Source organism: Rhincodon typus, chromosome 16, assembly GCF_021869965.1.
Source record: "Rhincodon typus isolate 14 chromosome 16, sRhiTyp1.1, whole genome shotgun sequence".
Taxonomy (NCBI): domain Eukaryota; kingdom Metazoa; phylum Chordata; class Chondrichthyes; order Orectolobiformes; family Rhincodontidae; genus Rhincodon; species Rhincodon typus.
This window is the reverse complement of record NC_063347.1, coordinates 12,867,031-12,886,992: the sequence shown is the minus strand read 5'-3', so window position 1 is coordinate 12,886,992 and position 19,962 is coordinate 12,867,031. Positions and strand designations below refer to the sequence as shown.

Sequence of the window (19,962 nt, the reverse complement as noted above, 5' to 3'; positions counted from 1 at the left end):
CATTTCCCATGTCTAACCCATCTAACCCAAACATCCCTGGACACTATGGGCAATTTAGCATGGCCAATCAACCTACCCTGCACATCTTTGGACTGTGGGAAGAAACTGGAGTACTTGGAGGAAACCCACGCAGACACGGGGAGAGTGAGCAAACTCCACACAGACAGTAGCCCAAGGCTGGAATATTTGTGGATGTGGTGCCAATCAAATGGGCTGCTTTGTCCTGGATGATATCAAGATTCTTGAGTGTTGTTGGAGCTGCAGCCATCCAGGCAAATGGGGAGTATTCCATCACACTCCTGACTTGTGCCTTGTAGATGGTGGGCAGGCTTTGGGGAATCAGAAAGTGAGTTACTCGCTGCAGTATTCCTAGCCTCAGGCCTGCTATTGCAGCCAAAAAATTTAAAGTCCAGTTCAGTTTCTGGATAATGGTAACACCCCAGGGTTGATAGTGAGGAATTCAGCAATAAAAATACCATTGATGATCAAGAATTGATTGATTTAAAGCATTAAAGGAATGAATACTAAGATAGATGCAAGATGTTTAGGGACATGTGTGGGTGAATAGTGTGTACTGTACATACCCAGGAGCCATAACCAGTTAGAATATTTTTGAAATGGTAATATTCAGTCATCCCCCTCAACAAATATACCATGTGTGTATTTAAACACAGCTCTTCCGTTCCTGGTTTGGGCATCCTGTGTTAGTCATGCTCGGAAGAAGCTGACTTCCTTTTGAAGTAGCAATCGGAGCAGTGTATTCAAGTCCAGATGAATTCTTTCAAAATGCAAGTCAATAAACAGGAGTCTGTTAGGAATTAGTGAGCCACATTTGCTAGCCATTTGTCAATTTGGTCTATTTGCATACCCTGTCCTCACAGTAATAAATAATCTACCCGTAACCTGACCTGGCCCTGTTATATGGCAAATCCAGTGTCCAGATTAAATGATTTATCATTTATACAATATTAAATAGGATCTATAATCTATTGTGTGATTGGGTGTGTTGGAACTAAACAGCAGATTTCTTCACAGCCAGATTAATATCTTACTGAAGTGGAAGTATCCATAAAGTAAATGCACAAAATATTTGCAATGCCTCAAAAACCACCTAAAAGCAGCTGTTGTCAGTTTGAGAGAGTATTCCACAGCCATTTTTTTTTTTGCTGCTCTTTTATTGAGTTCACATGAAAGTAGGAGAATCTTTTTCAACACTCATCTGGCAGCCATTTTACCCCAAACTACTCCCTGGTATAGACTGTGCTATTTAAATTCTTGCAACACCACCCTCTACAGGTCTTATAGCTTACTACAGCTTGGACTCTGCTGGGAATTTTCTTGTACACCTAGCTCCAAGCTCATCTGCACAAATGAATGAACTTATAATGTTCTGCAGACCATAGAGATTGCTCTGCAGGACAGTAAGATTCACTACAGGCAGGCCCTGGGGTGTGAACAAGTTCTGTCCTGGAGTCCATTCACAAGTCGATTTGTACGCAAGTTGAAGCACAATACAGGACAATGGAAAGGAGCTGTAATTAAGTACAGGAAATTATAGCCCTGTATGGAATTGTGTTTGTAACTTGGACATTTATGAATTGGGGTCCCCTTGTACATTGATAACAAAGCTGGACCCTTTCTGTCTGTTCTCCCTCTGTAGTGGTTTAGCGTACTGCAGTATCAATTAAGTTGTACATTTCAACATGGCTCCCCCTCCCCTCCATATTTCATTGTATATGTTGAATGGTGTCTTTTCTATACAAGTGCTCTTACAGGTTCTCACTGTTCACTACAGAATGAATTGAGCTGTAGCTATTGTATTGCATTCAAATGAATTTAATGCATCTCTATGAATATCAACTAAATTGAGTTGTTTATTTCAGAGAAGAGCACCCACTACAAATCCCTAGTTTGCTAGTTTAATGCACAGGATAAAAGTGCTACTGTGTACATTTATACCCCATGCAAATCTGGAACTGATAGGAGATCCGAACATTTCTTCAATCTAATTATCGTGGATATTTAGTTGATGAGCTGTATTGAGTCAACATTACTGTAGGAAAGAAACTTTGGTAAAAAGTATAACTTTGCCTTCAGGAGGAAAATCAGCTGGGTTGATCGGATCATTACAGGTTACTTGAATTTTTAATGGAATTGCTTCTGTTCACATCTTAATCATAGCCAATGATCACAAACAGAATGGATACATCATCAGCAGACATAGGATGAGGACCTCCCTGGGTTCAGTCATTGAAGGATAACATTTGTGGGTAATTTTGTGAGAGTACTGTAGAACTCCTGGGATAAAAGACAGAAAAGAAAATAAGACAATAAATTAATAATATATTCACTGCCGTGAATGATGTAATCAGAGAAACTGTCTTGATGACTCAGGAATGAATGGATCACTGTTAGTCTAAGAGTAAAGCTAAACAATAACAGCCTGCATTTATATAGTGTCCTCGACATTGTATTTAAGCCTAACACATTTTGCAGGAGTGACATCAAGAAAAATTTCACTCATTGTTACATAAGTAGATATGGAACATAAGTTGATATTAAGATGGGATCAACAGCTTGACAAAGGATGTTTTCAATGGATTAGAGGATGATTGAGGCTTAGGGAGAGAACGATCAAAGCTTTAGGGCACCACTGTTGGAGTGATGAAAATGGTGGCTGCATAAGAGGCCAGATTTGGAGAATTACAGAGATCCTGGAGGGTTGTAGAATGAAGGAGATTACAGAGATAGGGAGGGTATGAGGTTGTGGAAGGATTTAAACGAAACAATATGAATTTTATCCTGAAGACAGATGAGACTGGTCATGACTTCTTTCAACATCTGACCTTCACGAAGGCGATTACAAGGATGAGAATTGTTAAAACTGGGATATTGACAGAAGGGGAGCCAATATAGGTCAGCAAGCAGCGATAGATAGGATATGGTACAAAAGTGGAGGAGGTTTTATTAAAAACGATTGTTGCAGATTGATGAGCAGAAGTACAGAGCGGTGAGTCACCTTTTCAAACTCCTACTCCACAGAAGTTTCGGTGTGCCAGTATAGAGTCTTATACATGGTGGGCAGGAGGAACTGAAGGAAGAGATGACTTTCTCCAAAGATCTGGCTGAGGAAGCACATGCTCTGTGGAGAAGTCCCATTCAGATGAAGTCATTGCCACATTTATCACTGACTGAACTAGTCAAATCAAAATGTTCTGAAGGCCTGGAAATACCACAGGACAATTAGCAACCATAATAAGACAGATTATATCATTGTGGGTCAGCACCATCAGGACTGCCTGCCGGAGCAGTGAATGAGAATTGCTGATTTTAGATATTGGTGCCACAAAGCTCCCCTTGAAAACACTAATGTTGATGAAAACTTGTTTTGTTCTATGTTGCGGTCTGAGAATGGGTGTTGGAATAAGTGATTCAGTTTTCTTGAATCATGATCTTAGTATATCCTCACTGTCTTTATGATGCTGTCAAAAATCCGTTTTACTAATAATCGCAAACTGCCAAGGCAAATGAAGAAAATGTGATGTCAGCGTTGAGGCAAGACACAACCTGGGCTGGAAACAGAAAGTGGAGTATTGCAACAGGCTGAGGAGGTTAAACAGCAAACTGTAGAATCATATACACCTACTCTGTTTGTGCATCCAGACAGTATCTCAGGCAGAGAGATCTTTGAAGCCTGGAGAGAGTGGGGGTGCTGTGGGGAAGAGTGGAGATGACTAGATCCTGGAGCTATAGATGAATGCCTTGTGTTGGAATTGAAGCTGGGTATATCCTGAAGTGAGGGTACAAAAGTGAGGGTGGCACAGTGGTTAGCATTGCTACCACACAGTGACAGAGACCCAGGTTCAAATCCACCCTTGGGCAGCTGTCAGTGCAGAGTTTTCACATTTTCCCCATGTCTCTGTGGGTTTCCTCTGGGTGTTCCAGTTTCCTCCCACAGTCCAAATTTAAACAGGTTAGGTGGATTGGCCATGGGAAAAGCAGGGTTATAGGGAAAGGGATGCTTCTTGGAGGGTTGATGTGGACTCAATGAGCCAAATGGCCTGCTTCCACACTGTAGGGAATCTGTGAAAATATTTACCTTTAAGTGGTAAGACTGGAAGAATATAGTGTGCTGCTTGATAACCTAAAGCTGGAGAAGTATACATTTTAGAGATGTCCAATGAAGTTTGTAGAACAGAACAGCAGAAAGTGTATTTTAAGACTCAGTTACTCATAGAGGATGACTTTAAATCACTTGAGTGTTGCCTGTTTTAGGTATAGAATGAGAGGAGGTAGGTTCAAATCTAAGATGAGTAGAAACTACTTCTCTCAGAAAGTTGTGAATCTGTGGAACTCACCGCAGTGGAGGCAGAATCAATCAACAGATTCAGGAGAGAACTAGATATGTTTCTGATGAAAAGTGGGGTAAAGGGTTATGGGCAACAGTCAGGAAAGTGGAGTTGAGACCAGGATGAGATCAGCCATGATCATGTCAATTGGAGGAGTGGACTTGAATAACTGATTTGCCTGTTCCTACATTTTGGGTACAGAAGGAGAAAAGGGCATCGCAACAAAATCAGATGTTCCTATAAGTCATTGACTATTTGTCATATGACTGAGCAGGAAATTAGGTGAAGCTGTTACAGACGAGGATGATGCAGGGCACTGTTGACAGCCAATTGAGAGTCAGCAAAGGACATTTTGAATTACATTGGCCTTTCCTTCTGTGTGAAAATCCTGGCACTCTGTGTAACGGCATTGTAAGTGTACACACACCACATGGTCTGCAGCTGCTCAAGAAGGCAGCTGACTGTCACCTCCTCCAGGACAATTAGGAATGGACAGTAAATTCTGGCTCAGGCAGTCACATTCACATCCCATGAAATAATAAAACAAACTGGTGGGTGAAGAGGAGGACACGGCTGGGTAGCAGGACGGTTCTCTGTTGGGTTGATAATTCAGAGACCTAGCTTAATGATGAATTGACATCTCTTCCAATTCCATCATGGCGCCGAGGTAATTTAAATTCGTAGTCAGAATAAAAAAAAAAGGACTAATCACAGTGTTTGTAATGGTGACAGTGAATCTACAGTCTGGATCACTAACCAGTTAGACCAAATCAGTGGGGACTGGTCAGATCAGATGGCGGAGTGGCTGGTTTGCAATACAGAATAACACCAACAGTGTGAAGACCAATTGCAGTGGGCAATAAACGCAAGGATTTCCAAAGACACCCACACTCCATCAATGAAAATCAAAATGAGGGACTATAGAAAAACAAACTCCATAAAAGTCTGGTGAGAAACTGCTTTAAAAAGTGTGGAGGTCACCAGAGAGAGGGGGACTGGCTACAACAGGAGCATTGGAGAAGTAGTGACTTGGGGGCGTGCCACATTGTGAACTATGGGCACTGATGGGGAATAATTCTGTTCTAGTGAGGTGTGGAAGTAGGATTATATTTCCATTGTTTCCCTTGCAGTTTGTGCCCAAATCCTGGTTTACTGACCCCTACCCAAGTTGCCCAATCTGTTGACTCAATCTCCACTCGCCACAGTATTTCTGTGCGATATTGCAACTAGTGTGGGAAAGGGGCTGGGAGCATTACAGACGAAAACAGAAGAGTCAAACAGTGGGGGAAAAAAATTGGGCTTTGTAGTTTATTTAAACCAAATTTCAACAATATAAAAACTAATATTGCCCAAATGGAGAATTTGAAGGTACAGAGGGGTCTAGGTGTTTCAATGCACGAATGACAAATGTTAATATGCAGGTGCAGCAATTAATTAAGAAAGATATTTGGGTGCTATTCTCTATTGAGAGGAAATGAACGTAAAGCAAGAATGTTATGCTTCAGTTATATGGGGCAATGGTGAGACCACATCTCAAATGCTGTGTGCACTTTCAGTGCGATTACTTAAGGAAGGATGTAAAATGCATTAAACTCTGCTCAGAAGAGGTTACTAGTTTGATACCAATGGGTTGTCTAATGAGGGTAGTTTGGTCAGGCTGGGCTGCTTTCCACTGGAGTTTAAAACAGCAAACAGTGACCTGATTGAACTGTATAAGATCCTGAAGGATCTTGACAAAATGGACATGGAAATGCTTCTTCTTGTGATGAGTCTAGAAATAGGAGATAAAAACCAAAAGAACTGCGGGTGCTGTAAATCAGGAACAAAAACAAAGTTACTGGAAAAGCTCAGCAGGTCTGGCAGCATCTGTGAAGAAAAAATCAGAGTTAACGTTTCAGGTCCGGTGACCCTTCCTCAGAACTGAAGGGTCACTGGAGCCGAAACGTCAACTCTGATTTTTTCTTCACAGGTGCTGCCAGACCTGCTGAACTTTTCCAGTAACTTTGTTTTTGTTCTGGAAATAGGAGACACTGTTTTAAAATTAGGGGTCATCCTTTTAGGACAGAGATGAAGAGAATATTTTTCGCTCAGAGGCTTGTGTGACTTTGGAACTCACTGCCTCAGGAGGCGGTGAAGGCAGGTCATTTGAATATTTTTAAGACAGAGGTAGATAAATTCCTCTGGGGGGAGGGGACATCAAAAGCTATCAGGGGTAAAAGGAAATGTGGAATTCAAAACATTCACATCCAGCCATGGGACAGCAGGCTGGGGCTGAATGGCCCACTTTTGCCTCTAAATTGTATGTTTGGTCATAGGGTGAGGTTGGGTCTGAGCATGTGTTACTGTAGCCAGAAAAACAACTTGATTATAACAGTGAGAGTGCAATGTGTAACATAAGAGAACGATAGCTCCTCAAGACAATGTAACAATTTCAAACTGTGCTTTTGTTCTGGGATGTTCAAGCCCACATTGTTGTTGTTGCTTCATTGCTTTGACCAGGGTTTGATATAATTTCAGCAAGAACTATACCTCGGGGAGCTGGAAGAGATTTAGAAGAGACCGCAGTCTTTCAAGTTCTCCTTGATGATGATGTCTGTCACTGCATCGAACACAAACTTGACGTTCTCTGTGTCAGTGGCACAGGTCATGTGTGAGTAAATCTCCTTCACATCTCTCCTCATGTTTAATTCCAGGAATTGGGTTTTAATGTAAGCCCCAGCATCCTCCATTGAGTTATTTCCTGTAAACGGTGGATGTGGACACAATGTAATTGAACTTCCGAAATTATGGTGGGACAATCACTCTCGCCATCTGAGATCGCTTGTCATCCAAATCTCCAGAAATTTCTACACTCTACAACGCACGCAAAGAGTTTGATATTTGAAACACAATATGCTGTCTCCTAGTTTTACGAGCTGGGTGTGTTTGTCAGTAAGGCTTTAGACTGACTTCTGTCAACAGCAGTGTAAATATCAGCACTCAGCAAGTGATTTTCACCCACCCTGATCCTGTCTCACCCCTATCACCATCCTGTCTGGCTCCAATCTGGTTTTGCTCCCTGTCATAATCCATTATCTCTATTGGTCTCGGAGAGAGTGCAATGCAGATTTAATAGGTCATATCCAAGGTTCAAACTTTAAAAATGCATTATAGAAATTAGGGTTTGTATTCCAAGGAATTTAAGGGTTTAGGAATTATTTGTTTGAAATTTACACAATATTAATGAAAACAAGTAAGATTGATGGATATAAATTATTTCTGCTGGACATTCCAGACAGGGGCAGAATCATAGAATCCCTACAGTGTGGAAGCAGGCCATTCAGCCCTTCGAGTCCACACCATCCCAGCAAAGAACACCCCACCCAGTCCTAGCCAATCCCCATAACCCTGCATTTACCATGGCTAATCCGTATAGCCTGGGCAAAATGGGACAATTTAGTTTGACCAATTCAACTAACCTACACATCTTTGTACTGTGGGAGGAAACCAGATTACTGGGAGGAAACCCACACAGACACAGGGAGAATGTGCAAACTTCACACAGACATGAATCTAAGGCTGGAATCAAACCCAGGTCCCTGGTGCTGTGATGTAACAGTGTTAACCACAGAGCTACTGTGCCACCCTAGAGTCAAAGTATTTGATGCAGATCTTCCAGGAGAGAAATTAAGTAATGGGTGGGAGACACTTTGAATTCTCTGCTGAAAATGACAACTGTCAGATCAATTTGTTAATTTTGAAATTGAAAATGTCAGAATTTTCTGAATCAAAGCTGCTTAAGGGAAATGGCATGAGGTCACTGATCAGCCATGATTTCAGTGAACAGAGGTGAATGGCCTAGCCGTGTTCACTTCTTCCTCATGATCCCATTAAAAACCCTGATCTCATTCTGTGTCCAGATTTCAAAGCAGGAAAAGCTGGCAGTCCTAGTTGAACATGTGGCACTGTGGTTATGTGACTGGCATGGTTAAACCATGCATTAATAATCTAGAGACTTGAGTTCAACAACTGAGAAGTTTAAAATTCCATTAAACCAATACGGAATTAAAAGATAATAGTAACCTGATTATCATTATAAACCCAGCTGGTTTACTCCTAACCCTGAGGGAAGGAAATATGCTGTCACACAAGAGTTCAGATCTTACCTTGTCTGGCCTATACATGACTCCAGACCCCTAGCAATGTGGTTATCTCTTAAAGGCCATCTAAAATGGCTTGGCAAACCATTCCATTCTATTTAAGAAGGTGCCTCTCCTCCACCTGCCCAAGAGCAATTTTAATGGACAATAATTGTTGACCGTTTAGAAGTAGAAAAAATTTTCAAAGGTGTTGCCGGGTTTGGAGGGTTTGAGCTGCAAGGAGAGGTTGAATAGTCTGGGGTGGTTTTCCCTGGAGCATCGGAGGCTGAGGGGTGACCTTATAGAGGTTTATAAAATCATGAGGGACATGCATAGGGTAAACAGCCAAGGTCTTTTCACCAGGGTGGGGAAGTCCAAACCAGATGGCTTAGGTTTAAGGAGAGAGGAGAAAGATTTAAAAGGGACCTAAGGGGCAACTTTTTCACGCAGAGGGTGGTGTGTGTATGGAATGAGCTGCCATAGGAAATGGTGGAGGCTGGTACAATTGCAACATTTAAAAGGCATGTGGATGGGTACATGAATAGGAAGGGTTTAGAGGGATATGAGTCAAATGCTGGCAAATGGGACTAGATTAATTTGGGTTATCTGGTCAGCATAAAGGAGTTGGGCTGAAAGGTCTGTTTCTGTGCTGTATAACTCTATGACTCTAAAAGTCCACATTCCGTGATGAATAAACAAAAAACTGAAGTAACAAAAGGTGACTGTCCTGACATCTCAAATGATTCAGGAAGTGCACACCACAGTGTCTGAGTTTGGTCCCTCATTTGTGCTGGGTCAGCTGTCCTTAGTGTGGACAGTACAGGCGGATACTGCAATTGGCCTGATTGCAGAAGAGGAACATCAGCTCCTATCTGTTGCCCTATGAGCCAAGCTAACAAATGGATGTAGGATGCTGCACTGGACTTGCTTTCAATACTCTCCAGGGATACATACCGCGAGACGTTCAATGTCAAAGTTTGTTTGTTCTCTTTCAAAGGAAGACATCCATCTTTCAACTGAGACATGAGACAGACGACTGGCCTATTCTCATTGGTTGATTCTTAAAAAAAATCATGATATTTGGAGAAGGCCAGTGGAGTTGTCCCTGGGGTGCCCTGGTCAGTATCTGTTCTTCAACCAATGTCAGACTGAAAAAAATGCTCAATAAAAACCAAAAGAACTGCGGATGCTGTAAATCAGGAACAAAAACAGAAGTTGCTGGGAAAGCTCAGCAGGTCTGGCAGCATCTGTGAAGGAAGAAAACAGTTAAAGTTTTGGGTCCAGTGACCCTTCTTCAGTTCTGAGGCCTTTGCTGAGTACAGTTCTGAGGAAGGGTCACCAGACCTGAAACGTTTTTTTCTTCACAGATGCTGCCAGACCTGCTGAGCTTTTCCAGCAACTTCTGTTTTTGCTCCTGAAAAAAATGCTCATTGCTCCAATGTGGGAGCTTGCTGAGCAGAGATTGACTGCCATTTTTTTTTTGTTTCGAATCAACATGTTCAGGGATGTTATTACACACTTTGAGGAGCTTTTGAGACTTAAACAGGGGCCTCCTGGTCCAGAGGTAGGGACACTGCCACAGTTCCACAGAGCCCTACATTACAATAGTGACTATACTTCAATAAGTACTTCATTATGCTTTGGGCAATTGTAAAAACTGATAAAGGAATCATGCTCAAGAGATTATTTGGTTAATAATTCAGGACAGCTTGGCTATTACATACACCATGTTATCAGGGATGACTTTCAGTTGGCAGTTTCTGTGCCTTTCTATTTCATATTATTGTAGCAAGTATTTGAATCACATCAGCTGACCGACCAGCACTTGTGTTGGCAAAATGGCAGGGTGCACCCAATTTGTGATTGTGTTTGTGCTTAATCTCCAACAGTGTCAGCGTACAGAATGTTTCTTTCTATTATCCCTCACTTTCAGAAAAGAACGGATCTGGTGATTAAAGTGCCAAATAAAAAGTGTGGAAAGACAGGGCGAGAAATATGGCAAGAAGCAGTACCAGAGGAAATGATGGAGGCTGGTACAATTACAACATTTAAAAGGCATCTGGATGGGTCCATGAATAGGAAGGGTTTAGGGAGATATGGGTCAAATGCTGGTAAATAGGTCTAGATTAATTTAGGATCTCTGGTCAGTGTAGACAAATTGGACCAAAAAATCTGCTTCTGTGCTGTACAGCTCGATGACTCTAGGCAGGCCAAGAAAGAGCAAAACAACTGTAGTGGCCAAGAGAGAACCACAGAGATAGACAGTGACAACTAGAAAGAGAGAGAGAAAGAGAGAGAGAGATAGAGACAGACATACGGGCAGAGAGATCAAGCGATACAAAAGAAAATCTGTACTGGATTCTAATATTCAGTTTTGTTCAATGATCTTTAATGTTTGATTGTAACAAGAACACTGAATTAATTTATCGGTCAGGCAGAAACGTCAAATACATGATTCTAATATCAATAATTCTACTTGCCAGAATGCCTTAGTCTGTCAAGGTACAAAGGTAATTAAAATGCTATTGGAATGTTGGTATTTTATCTTGAGGGATTAAAAAAGGGTAAAAGTTATAGTACAGTCATATGGTGCTCTACATAGACCCCAGTTGGAGAATGGTGCTCACTTCCGGACAGGAAATTTCAGGAAGAGTAAATTGGCTTTGGAGAAAGTGCAGGAGAGATTCAAGAGAAAGAGACTGAGGCTAAAAAGATTAAATTATCAAGGGCAGGTTGCACAGAAGTTGTCTTTATTGAGAAGATTAGAGGGTGAAGTATTTGAGGTGTTTCAGGTGATTAAAAAGCTGATAAGATGAAGAATGCTATGTTCTGAAGGGAGAATCCAAAACAAGGGTGCTTAATCTTAAAACAAGAGCTCAGCCATTCCACGGTATCATTCAATGTTGCGTTTAAAATTTAGTTCTTGTGCACAGAGTTACTTGTATTACACAGTCCCTTTAAATGCAAGGATGTGCACGCACAGTATTTTTGAGGAAACAAGGCCTGTGTGTCACCTACCATGTCACTGCAGAGTGAGTGATGTCTGAATACACCACTTCAAACAAAGGACAAAGGAAGTCAGGCACTGTCTCCTCAAACACTGTTGAGATTACACTGATTGGAACTTCTAAAATTGATTCACGCTGTGTTCTGCTGAAAGGTTGTTGACTTGAAACAGTACATCTTGAAAGATGAAAAGCAAAAGAACTGCTGACGCTGTAAATCAGGAAGAAAAACAGAAGTTGCCAGAAAAGTTCAGCATCAGTTCTGAGAAAGGGTCACTCGATCCGAAACGTTAACTCTGATTTTTTTTCTCCACAGTTGCTGCCAGACCCACTGAACTTTTCCAGCAACTTCTGTTTTTGTTACATCTTGAAAGATGCTCATTGGCCTGCTGAGATTTTCCAGCATTTTCTGTTTTTAATTACAGCAACCAATGTATTTTTCCATTTGTGTTGATAATGGATTGATAATGAAGGAATTGGAATGAGAAGGTAGATGGATTGACAATAAAAATCAGCTGTGATCTGGAGGGGTTGAAAGGCAGACTCCTGTGTCTCTGTTCCTCGCTGCTGCAGATTCCTGCTTTAGTGAATGGCTCAGCTGTTTCAACAAAACATGTTCTGCAAATTCCCATCCAAGTCTCTCTCACCATCCTGACTTGGAGATATATCGCATACATTCATTGTCATCTGGGTCAAAATCCTGGAGCTCCCTTCCTATCAGCGCTGTGGATGTCACTATAGCCAAGAGCTATAGCAATTCAAGAAGATGCTAGGGATGGACAGTGAATGCTGGCCTGGGTAGTGACGCTCATAGAGTCAGAGAGGTCTACCGCAGAGAAAAAAGCCTGTCGGGCAATCACGTCTGTGCAAGTCAGAAACGAGCACCTAAAGATTCTAATCCCATTTTCTACCACTTGAATTTTCCAGGTCTTTTATGCTTTGGCATTACTGCGTACATCTAAGTAATTACTATTCTTAAGATGAAACATCCCACAAATGAGTTGAGTAAAGGCCAATCAATGTGGTCATGTGTCTGTCTGTGTGTGTGTGTGTGTGTGTGTGTGTGTGTGTGTGTGTATGTATGTATATCAGGTAGAGAGAGAGAGAGAAAGCTATGTGTGTCCATATGAAGTCAGCTCAAGCACACCACTGCATTTCATAAATTACCTCAAACAATGCGCATAATGTAATATTAGTGTTGAATTTGGAATGTGAAATAATTACTGAGCAGAAATGGAGGGAAAATGAGGGAGATGGCTGTGAATTAATCAGGTTTCTTTGTAACTATTCTGATTGAGAATTGCTGTTAAATAATGACGAAGGACTCGCTGTACTGCTGAGTATTCACAGGGAGAGATAAACCTTGGCTTCGCTGACCTGCTGCTGTCTTGTTTGCTCTGAAATTGGCAAGAGTGAAACTGGGATGGGTGGGACGACTACTTTGTTCCGGCTGACAGAATGAGAGAGACAGCTGACTGCGAGCCAGTCACATGTTGAGAACATCACAATTATTTCCTGCCTAAATTTGGTCAGACAGCACTTAGTGTACTGTAAACTGTTCTGGTTTTGCACACTTGTAAAAAGGGTACAGAGTAGCTAGAGAAGATGCAAAAAAAGATTCACTGGAATGACAGCAGATCTGTAAGGAGGTTGTGGCTCTTTTCTCCAGAAAAGGGAAGTGTGAGGGGTGATCTAATAGAAGTCTACAAAGTTCAGAGGGAAATTGACAGGGGAATTTTAGACCAAGATGTCTCCACTTCTGTTGAGACCAGAACTAAGGGTCATAAAAGTAAGATTATCATAAATTAATCCAAGGAGGATTTCAGGATAAACCAAGAGTGGCGAGAATGTGGAACATGCAATAACATGGGGATTGGTCAGGCCAGGAGCATAGAGGCATTCAAGAGGACGTTAGTCAGGCCCATGAGAAAGATAGCAACTGAAGGATTTGGTTGTAGACTTGCTCGCTGAGCTGGTGTGTTTGATTACAGATGTTTCATCATCCTGCTAGGTAACATCGTCAGTGCGCCTCCAGTGAAGTGTTGGTGTCCTGTCCCGTTTGTTATTTATATGCCTCGGTTTGCTGGGGCGGTTGGTATCACTTCTGGTTCTGTTTCTCAGTGGTTTGTATATCGGGTCCAGTTCAATGTGTTTGTTGAAACATTACTTAGGCCAAACTGGAAGAAAACTGACAATAAGGATACACGAACACCGACTAGTCGCCAATAGACATGACCAATTCTCACTGGTCTCACTATACATGGACAAAGAAGGACACAAATTCAACTGGGATAACACATCCACAACAGCACAAGCCAAACAGAGACATGCCAGGGAATTCCTGGAGGCTGGGCATTCCAAACAGAACTCCATCAACAAACACATTGAACTGGACCCGATATACAAACTACGGAAAAACAGAACCAGAAGTGATGCCAACCACCCCAGCAAACGGAGGCATATTAATAACAAATGGGACAGAACACCAACGGTTCACCGGAGGCACACTGACCATGTTACCTAGCAGGGTGATGGAACGTCTGCAACCAAACCCACCGGCTCGGTGAGGAAGTCTACAACCTCATCCACAACCTGAGCTACAAATCTTCTCAAAAACTTTGAACTAAAGGATTTGGTGATGGGATTAGATGGAAGAAGGTGGGACAAAGTTTGTGTGGAATAAACAATGGCATAGACCTACTGGCCCAAATGTCCCGTCCTTGTGCTCTGGACACACTGTAATTTTGAATATCGTGCGTCTGGCTGATTATAATGCCATAACTTCAAGTGTGGGTTTGGAATGGAGACATATACAATCTGTGTATGAGGGGTGTGTATGTGAGAGAGGGGCTTGGAAGTGCTTGAGGGGGTCTTTTCATGGTTGAGGTGTTTCATAGAATCATACAGTACAGAAGAGGCCCATCAGCCCAGTGAGTCTGTACCACTAAAAATACACTAGTCCCATTTTCCCGCGCTAGGCCCATAGCCTTGAATGTTATGACAATTCAAGTGCTCATTAAAGCACTTTTTAAACGTTGTGAGGTTTCCTGCCTCAACTATTCTCCCAGGCAGTGTGTTCCAGACCCGCCACCCTCATGTATGTACATGACTGAGGGATTTGTAAGTGTGTGTGTGGGGTTTGGATTTTGTGGGGGAAATTGGGCTTGTGACCAAATATTTTAGAAGTTCAGCCATTGTTATAACGTATGGAAACAGAATAACCAGCTTCTCCACACACAACATGGAAATGATCAGTTAATCTGTCTCGGTGATGTTGGTTGAGGGATGAATGCTGGATCCAGACACCATGGAGAACTCCTTTGCTCATTCTCAAAATAGCTCCCATGGGATCTTGTATATCCATCCAGACAACCAGTGGGCGTCAGCCAGGATCTCATTCATCAGTCAACACCTCCAACAGTGCTGAGCCGCCTCAATGTTGCACTTGGATCAGCTCGATTCTACACTCAAAAATCTCTCGTGTGAGACTTGATCCCATGTGAAACTTCAAAGGTGCTGCAGTGCACACATGTCTGTTTATTTTGTAAACAGAATGATGCAGAACTTTCAATCAAGTATGAAAGCCTTGGCATTAAGTGTTGTGTCAGATGCAATTAAGCAACCAGCCCAATGGAGACTGGATTTTGCGGATATTTTTAATCAATATGAGCAGACATATTATAATGCACCTCTAGAGCAGGTGGGACTTGCGTACAGACTTCCTGGCCCAGAGGTAGGGTTGCTACCATTGCACTGTAAGAGCCCTAGACTTGGTTCTGTACATTTGTGAGGTGGAATGTATTAACCAAAAAATGATCTGTCTGAGTAGCTGCTAATTCTTTCTTCCCCATTATGACTCACTTCATGGGACCCTGAGACAAATGTGATAAAACACAGTTAATTGGGAACTGACCATCATAGTCTGGGAAGCAGATGCTCAGATGGGTCTTCTTGATTTTCTCCTGGAACACATCCTTCTTGTTGAGGAAGAGGACGATGGAAGTTGCGATGAAGTAGCGATGATTACAGATGCTGTTGAAGAGATGCAGACTCTCATGCATACGGTTCTGTAATTCAACCAGAGTGATTGATAAAGTATGAGAGGAAGTGTGCTGATCTGGAGTAATCTTCAAACAAGAACTTGGCTATTTCAGGGATAAAATCTTGAAGTATACATTCCTACAAAAGGAGGCAGCAGTCTAAAGCTGCCATTTTTAAGACTGAAATCGATAGACTTTTGTTCGATAGTGTATCAAAGGATGTGGATCACATGCCGCTAAGTGTGAGTGAGGTAGACATTGGCCATGATTGAAGTGAATGCTAGACCAGGTTTGAGAGGCTGAATGGCCTACTCTTGTTTCTTGTTGATATGTACTCTTTCTGCTCGATCTTTGGATTGATAAGTTCCAACATACCTATAAAGTTAATTTCCTGATTTATTTTAAATGTATTAATATTTTCATCTTAAGTTGTTTTTCTTCTGGCTGACTAATGGTTATTGGGTCTGATAGTTATTTCTTATATCTGTTGAGCTTATGGTATATATTTGGTGAATGGTTACTGGTCATTAAATGGGGATGCTAACTTGGATAAAATGTATAGAAAGATCACTGTAATTATTATGAGGCAGACAGACTTGTTTTCATGGCAATTGTTGTGGTACCTGGGGTTGGAGGTGGAGGGGGTTTATTTGCCCTCACAGTTCAGTTGCTTTTAGGAGATGATTTTGATGTTTAGGATGTGAGTTCACTTACCACTTCATCGTCCTCCACCAGCACCATATCATAAGCACTGAGTGCAGCAATGAAGATGATACAGGTGACGCCTTCGAAGCAGTGGATCCATTTCTTGCGCTCGGAGCGTTGTCCACCTACATCAAACATTCTGCAGAGAGGGACAGGGAGAAAATGAAGGCTGACTGAGCCTTACACTTACAGCCGCACTTGAAAGGCATAAATCAATGAAGATTGTGTTTGGAACATGACCCTTTCTAGGTAAAACTGTAACTTGCAATTCTATTTATCCAGAAGAGAACAGTAAACTTTCAACAGTGCAAAAAGTACAGGCAACAAATATTTTTGAAACTGTAAGTTAAATATTATGTAAAATTTGCAGCACAGAAACAGTTAAACTGGTCTATGCCAAACTTTATGGTTCACATAAGCCTCCTCCCACTTTATACTCCTAACAACATATCTTCAATTCCTATCTCCCTTAAGTCCTTACCTAGATTTCCCCTAAATGCATCTATTCTGCTTGCCTCAACTATTTTGTGTGGCAGCAATGTCCACAGTATAACCATTCTCTAAGTGAAGAATGCTTAGATTTTTTTTGGAAAAGAGTTCAGATCTTTATTTTGCAAAGACATGGTGATCTTATTCCTCTGGAATGCAACAGCTGTCACTCATCCACATTCAAGCTCATTTGTCTTTTACCCCCCAAATCTGCATGTTTGTGAAAATGATCATGTATTTTGTTACAGTTCTTCATGCTGCTAATTATACCTCCCCATTTGGTGGTGTTCTGTCAGGCAAAGCATTCTTCTGTGAACTAACTACCTGTGAGTACTGCATATTCTGTAAAATTTTAACCTTTGACAAGGTTCGACATGGTAGACGAATTAGTAAAGTCAGATCACATGAGATTCAGGGTGAACTTGCTAATTGGATACAAAATTGGTTTGAAAACAGAAGTTGCTGGAAAAGCTCAGCAGGTCTGGCTGCAAATGTGAAGAAAAAAATAGTTAACTTTTCGGGTTCGGTGACCCTTCTTCAGAACTGTACCTGCATCCACCATTTCCTCTGCCAGTTTATTCCACACACAAACTACTCTCTGTGTAAAAAGATTGCCCCTCATGTCCTTTTTAAACCTGAAATGTTAACTCTGTTTTTTTTCTTCACAGATACTGCCAGACCTGCTGAGCTTTACCAGCAACTTCTGTTTTTGGTCCTGATTTAAAGCATCTGCAGTTCTTTCAGTTTTTACAAAATTGGTTTGACAGTAGGAGACAGAGGTTGGTGGTGGAGGGTTGCTTTTTGGACTGGAGGCCTGTGACCAGTAGTGTTCCACGGGGATTGGTCCTGGGTCTCTTTTGTTTGTTATGTATATAAACGATTTGGATGAGAATATAGGAGGAATGGGTTAGAAATTTTGCAGAGTGACACCAAAATTGGGGCATTGTGGAGAGTGAAGAAGGTTATCTAACTTTACAAAGAGATCTTGATCAATTGGGTCAATGGGCAGAAAAGTGGCAGATAGAGTTTAATTTGGATAAATGTGAGGTATCGCATTTTGGTAAAACAAACAAGGGCAGAACTTATAAAATTAATGGTAGGGCCCTGGTTAATGTTGTAGAACAGAGAGACCTAGAGGTTCAGGTATATAATTCTTTGAAATTTATATCACAGGTAGACAAGATGGTGAAGAAGGCATTTGGCACACGCCTTCATTGCTCAGACCTTTCAGTGTAGGAATTTGGAGGCTGTGTTGAGATTGTATAGGATGTTGGTGAGCCCTCTTCTGGAGTATTGTGTGCAGTTCTGGTTGCCCTGTTATAGGGAAGATATTATTAAATTGGCAAGAGTTCAGAAAAGATTTATCAGGATGTTGCTGGGAATGGAGGGTTTGAGTTTAAAAATAGACTATATAGGCTGGGACCTTGTTCCCTGGAACATAGGAGGGTGAGGGGTGACCTTTTTGAAGTTTATAAAATCATGAGGAATATAGATAAAGTGAACAGCAAGGGTCCTTTCCCTAGGGTGGGGGAGTTCAAAACTAGGGGCCTTTTTTTAGGCAAGAGGAGAAAGATTTAAAAAGGGCATGAGGGGCAATCTTTTTACACAGAGAGTAGTTTGTGCGTGGAATCAACTGGCAGAGGATATGGTGGATGCAGGTATAGTTACAACATTTAAAAGACATTTGGATAAATAAATGAAAAGTTTGGAGGAATATGGGCCAAACACAGGCAAGTAGGATGATTTTAGTTTGGGAGTATGGTCAGCGTGCAGTAGTTGGACTGAAGAGTCTGTTTCCATGCTGTATAATTCTATGACTCTAAAAGCATTGGTTTTACATTAAGTTTACAAGCTGTCCTGCCAGAGATTCAGTACCCTTTAGGAATTGAACAATTTCTACATTTAGTGAATGCCCTTGTTAGTTGTTGTGGTTTCACACTCAGAGAGAAGTGAAGATATCAGTTTTTAAGCATTGCCTTTGGGACAGGAAACTAACAGCTTGGACCTGGCTTAACTAGCAACAAAGCACTGTGAATGCTGGAAATCTGAAAGAGAAACAGAAAATGCTGGAGAAACTCAGCAGGTCTGGCTGCATCTGTGGAGAGATAGAGTTAATATTTTTGAGTTCATTAGACATAAGACATAGGAGCAGAAATTAGGCCATTCAGCCCATCGAGTCTGCTCCACCATTCAATCAAGTTTCTCAACCCCATTCTCCCACTTTCTCCCCGTAACCCTTGAGCCTCTTGACAATCAAGAACCTATCTATCTCCATCTTAAATATATTCAATGACCTGGCCTCCACAGCCTTCTATGGCAGTGAATTTCACAGATTCACCACTCCTTGGCTGAAGAAGGGGGATTGAGGGATTGAGGGAGAGAGGGAGATGGGTGGTGAGATGGGGATAGAGGGAGAGAGGAAGAGACAGATAGATGGATAGAGGGGGATAGAGGGATATGACCCTTCCTCAGAAGTGAAAGGTGCTAGAAAAGCATTGGGTTTATGATGTAGAGAAGGAGTAGGAGGAAGTGGAACAGGCCCAGAGAAAAAGCCAAAGAGAGATTTAATGGTTGTAGAGGAGCAATGTAGATGAAGAGTAGGTATTAATAGCAGAAAGTAACTGGGAGCAAAGCCATACCAACAAGCTGCACTAGTTTCATTGTCCAATAGGTAGAGCTGATTGACTGACAGTAGCTGTTGATGGATTAACTCGCCGCTTAGGCCAGGTGCACAGATTATGAAACGTTAAGCGACTTAATCAGTACCTGAAGTTGAGATCTTTAAATCCGAATTGAGTCTCAATGATACCAGTGGTTTTTACTCTTGAACGCAGGACATCCTGCTCAGTGGGGAGGTAGCCAGGCTGGACAATCCGATCCAGGTCATTGAGATAGCTGAAGCAGACAAACCAAATAACAGTCATCAACCAGAAATTCACATTAATCATCAGCAGTTATTCAGAGAAGATAGGGTAAGGGACACAAAGGCAGATGGAACGAGAAATCAAAATGGAAGCTAGGACAAGGGGGTCTATTCATTCCATTTGCTCTTTAATGGTGTTGGTCAGAAGCCCATCTTTTTAAAATGAAAATCAGAAATGCCTCAGTCTCACTTCCTCATTGTTTGCTTGGCTCAGCCCTTGGGTTCCCATGACAGAACCTGTGGATTCAAAACTGTGCATCTAAACCAGGCTAACACCTCACCCAAGTACTGAGTACTAACCCTTCCTCTCAGTGCTGAGTACTAACCCTTCCT

General features: G+C 41.7%; 1 protein-coding gene across 1 annotated transcript in view; it reads right to left on the bottom strand.

The window, feature by feature from the left end:
* Positions 1–2,236: 2,236 nt before the first annotated feature.
* The window catches only part of gnat1 (guanine nucleotide binding protein (G protein), alpha transducing activity polypeptide 1), a 65,585-nt gene continuing 47,859 nt past the window's right edge, over positions 2,237–19,962 (bottom strand). Inside the window, exons 5-9 of the mRNA XM_048606303.1 lie at positions 19,473–19,601; positions 16,227–16,356; positions 15,386–15,539; positions 6,879–7,089; positions 2,237–2,298 (exon numbers count right to left, since the gene is read on the bottom strand). Coding sequence (XP_048462260.1) covers positions 6,899–7,089; positions 15,386–15,539; positions 16,227–16,356; positions 19,473–19,601 — 604 coding nt within the window. The 3' untranslated portion in view covers positions 2,237–2,298; positions 6,879–6,898. The remainder of the gene's footprint in view (positions 2,299–6,878; positions 7,090–15,385; positions 15,540–16,226; positions 16,357–19,472; positions 19,602–19,962) is intronic.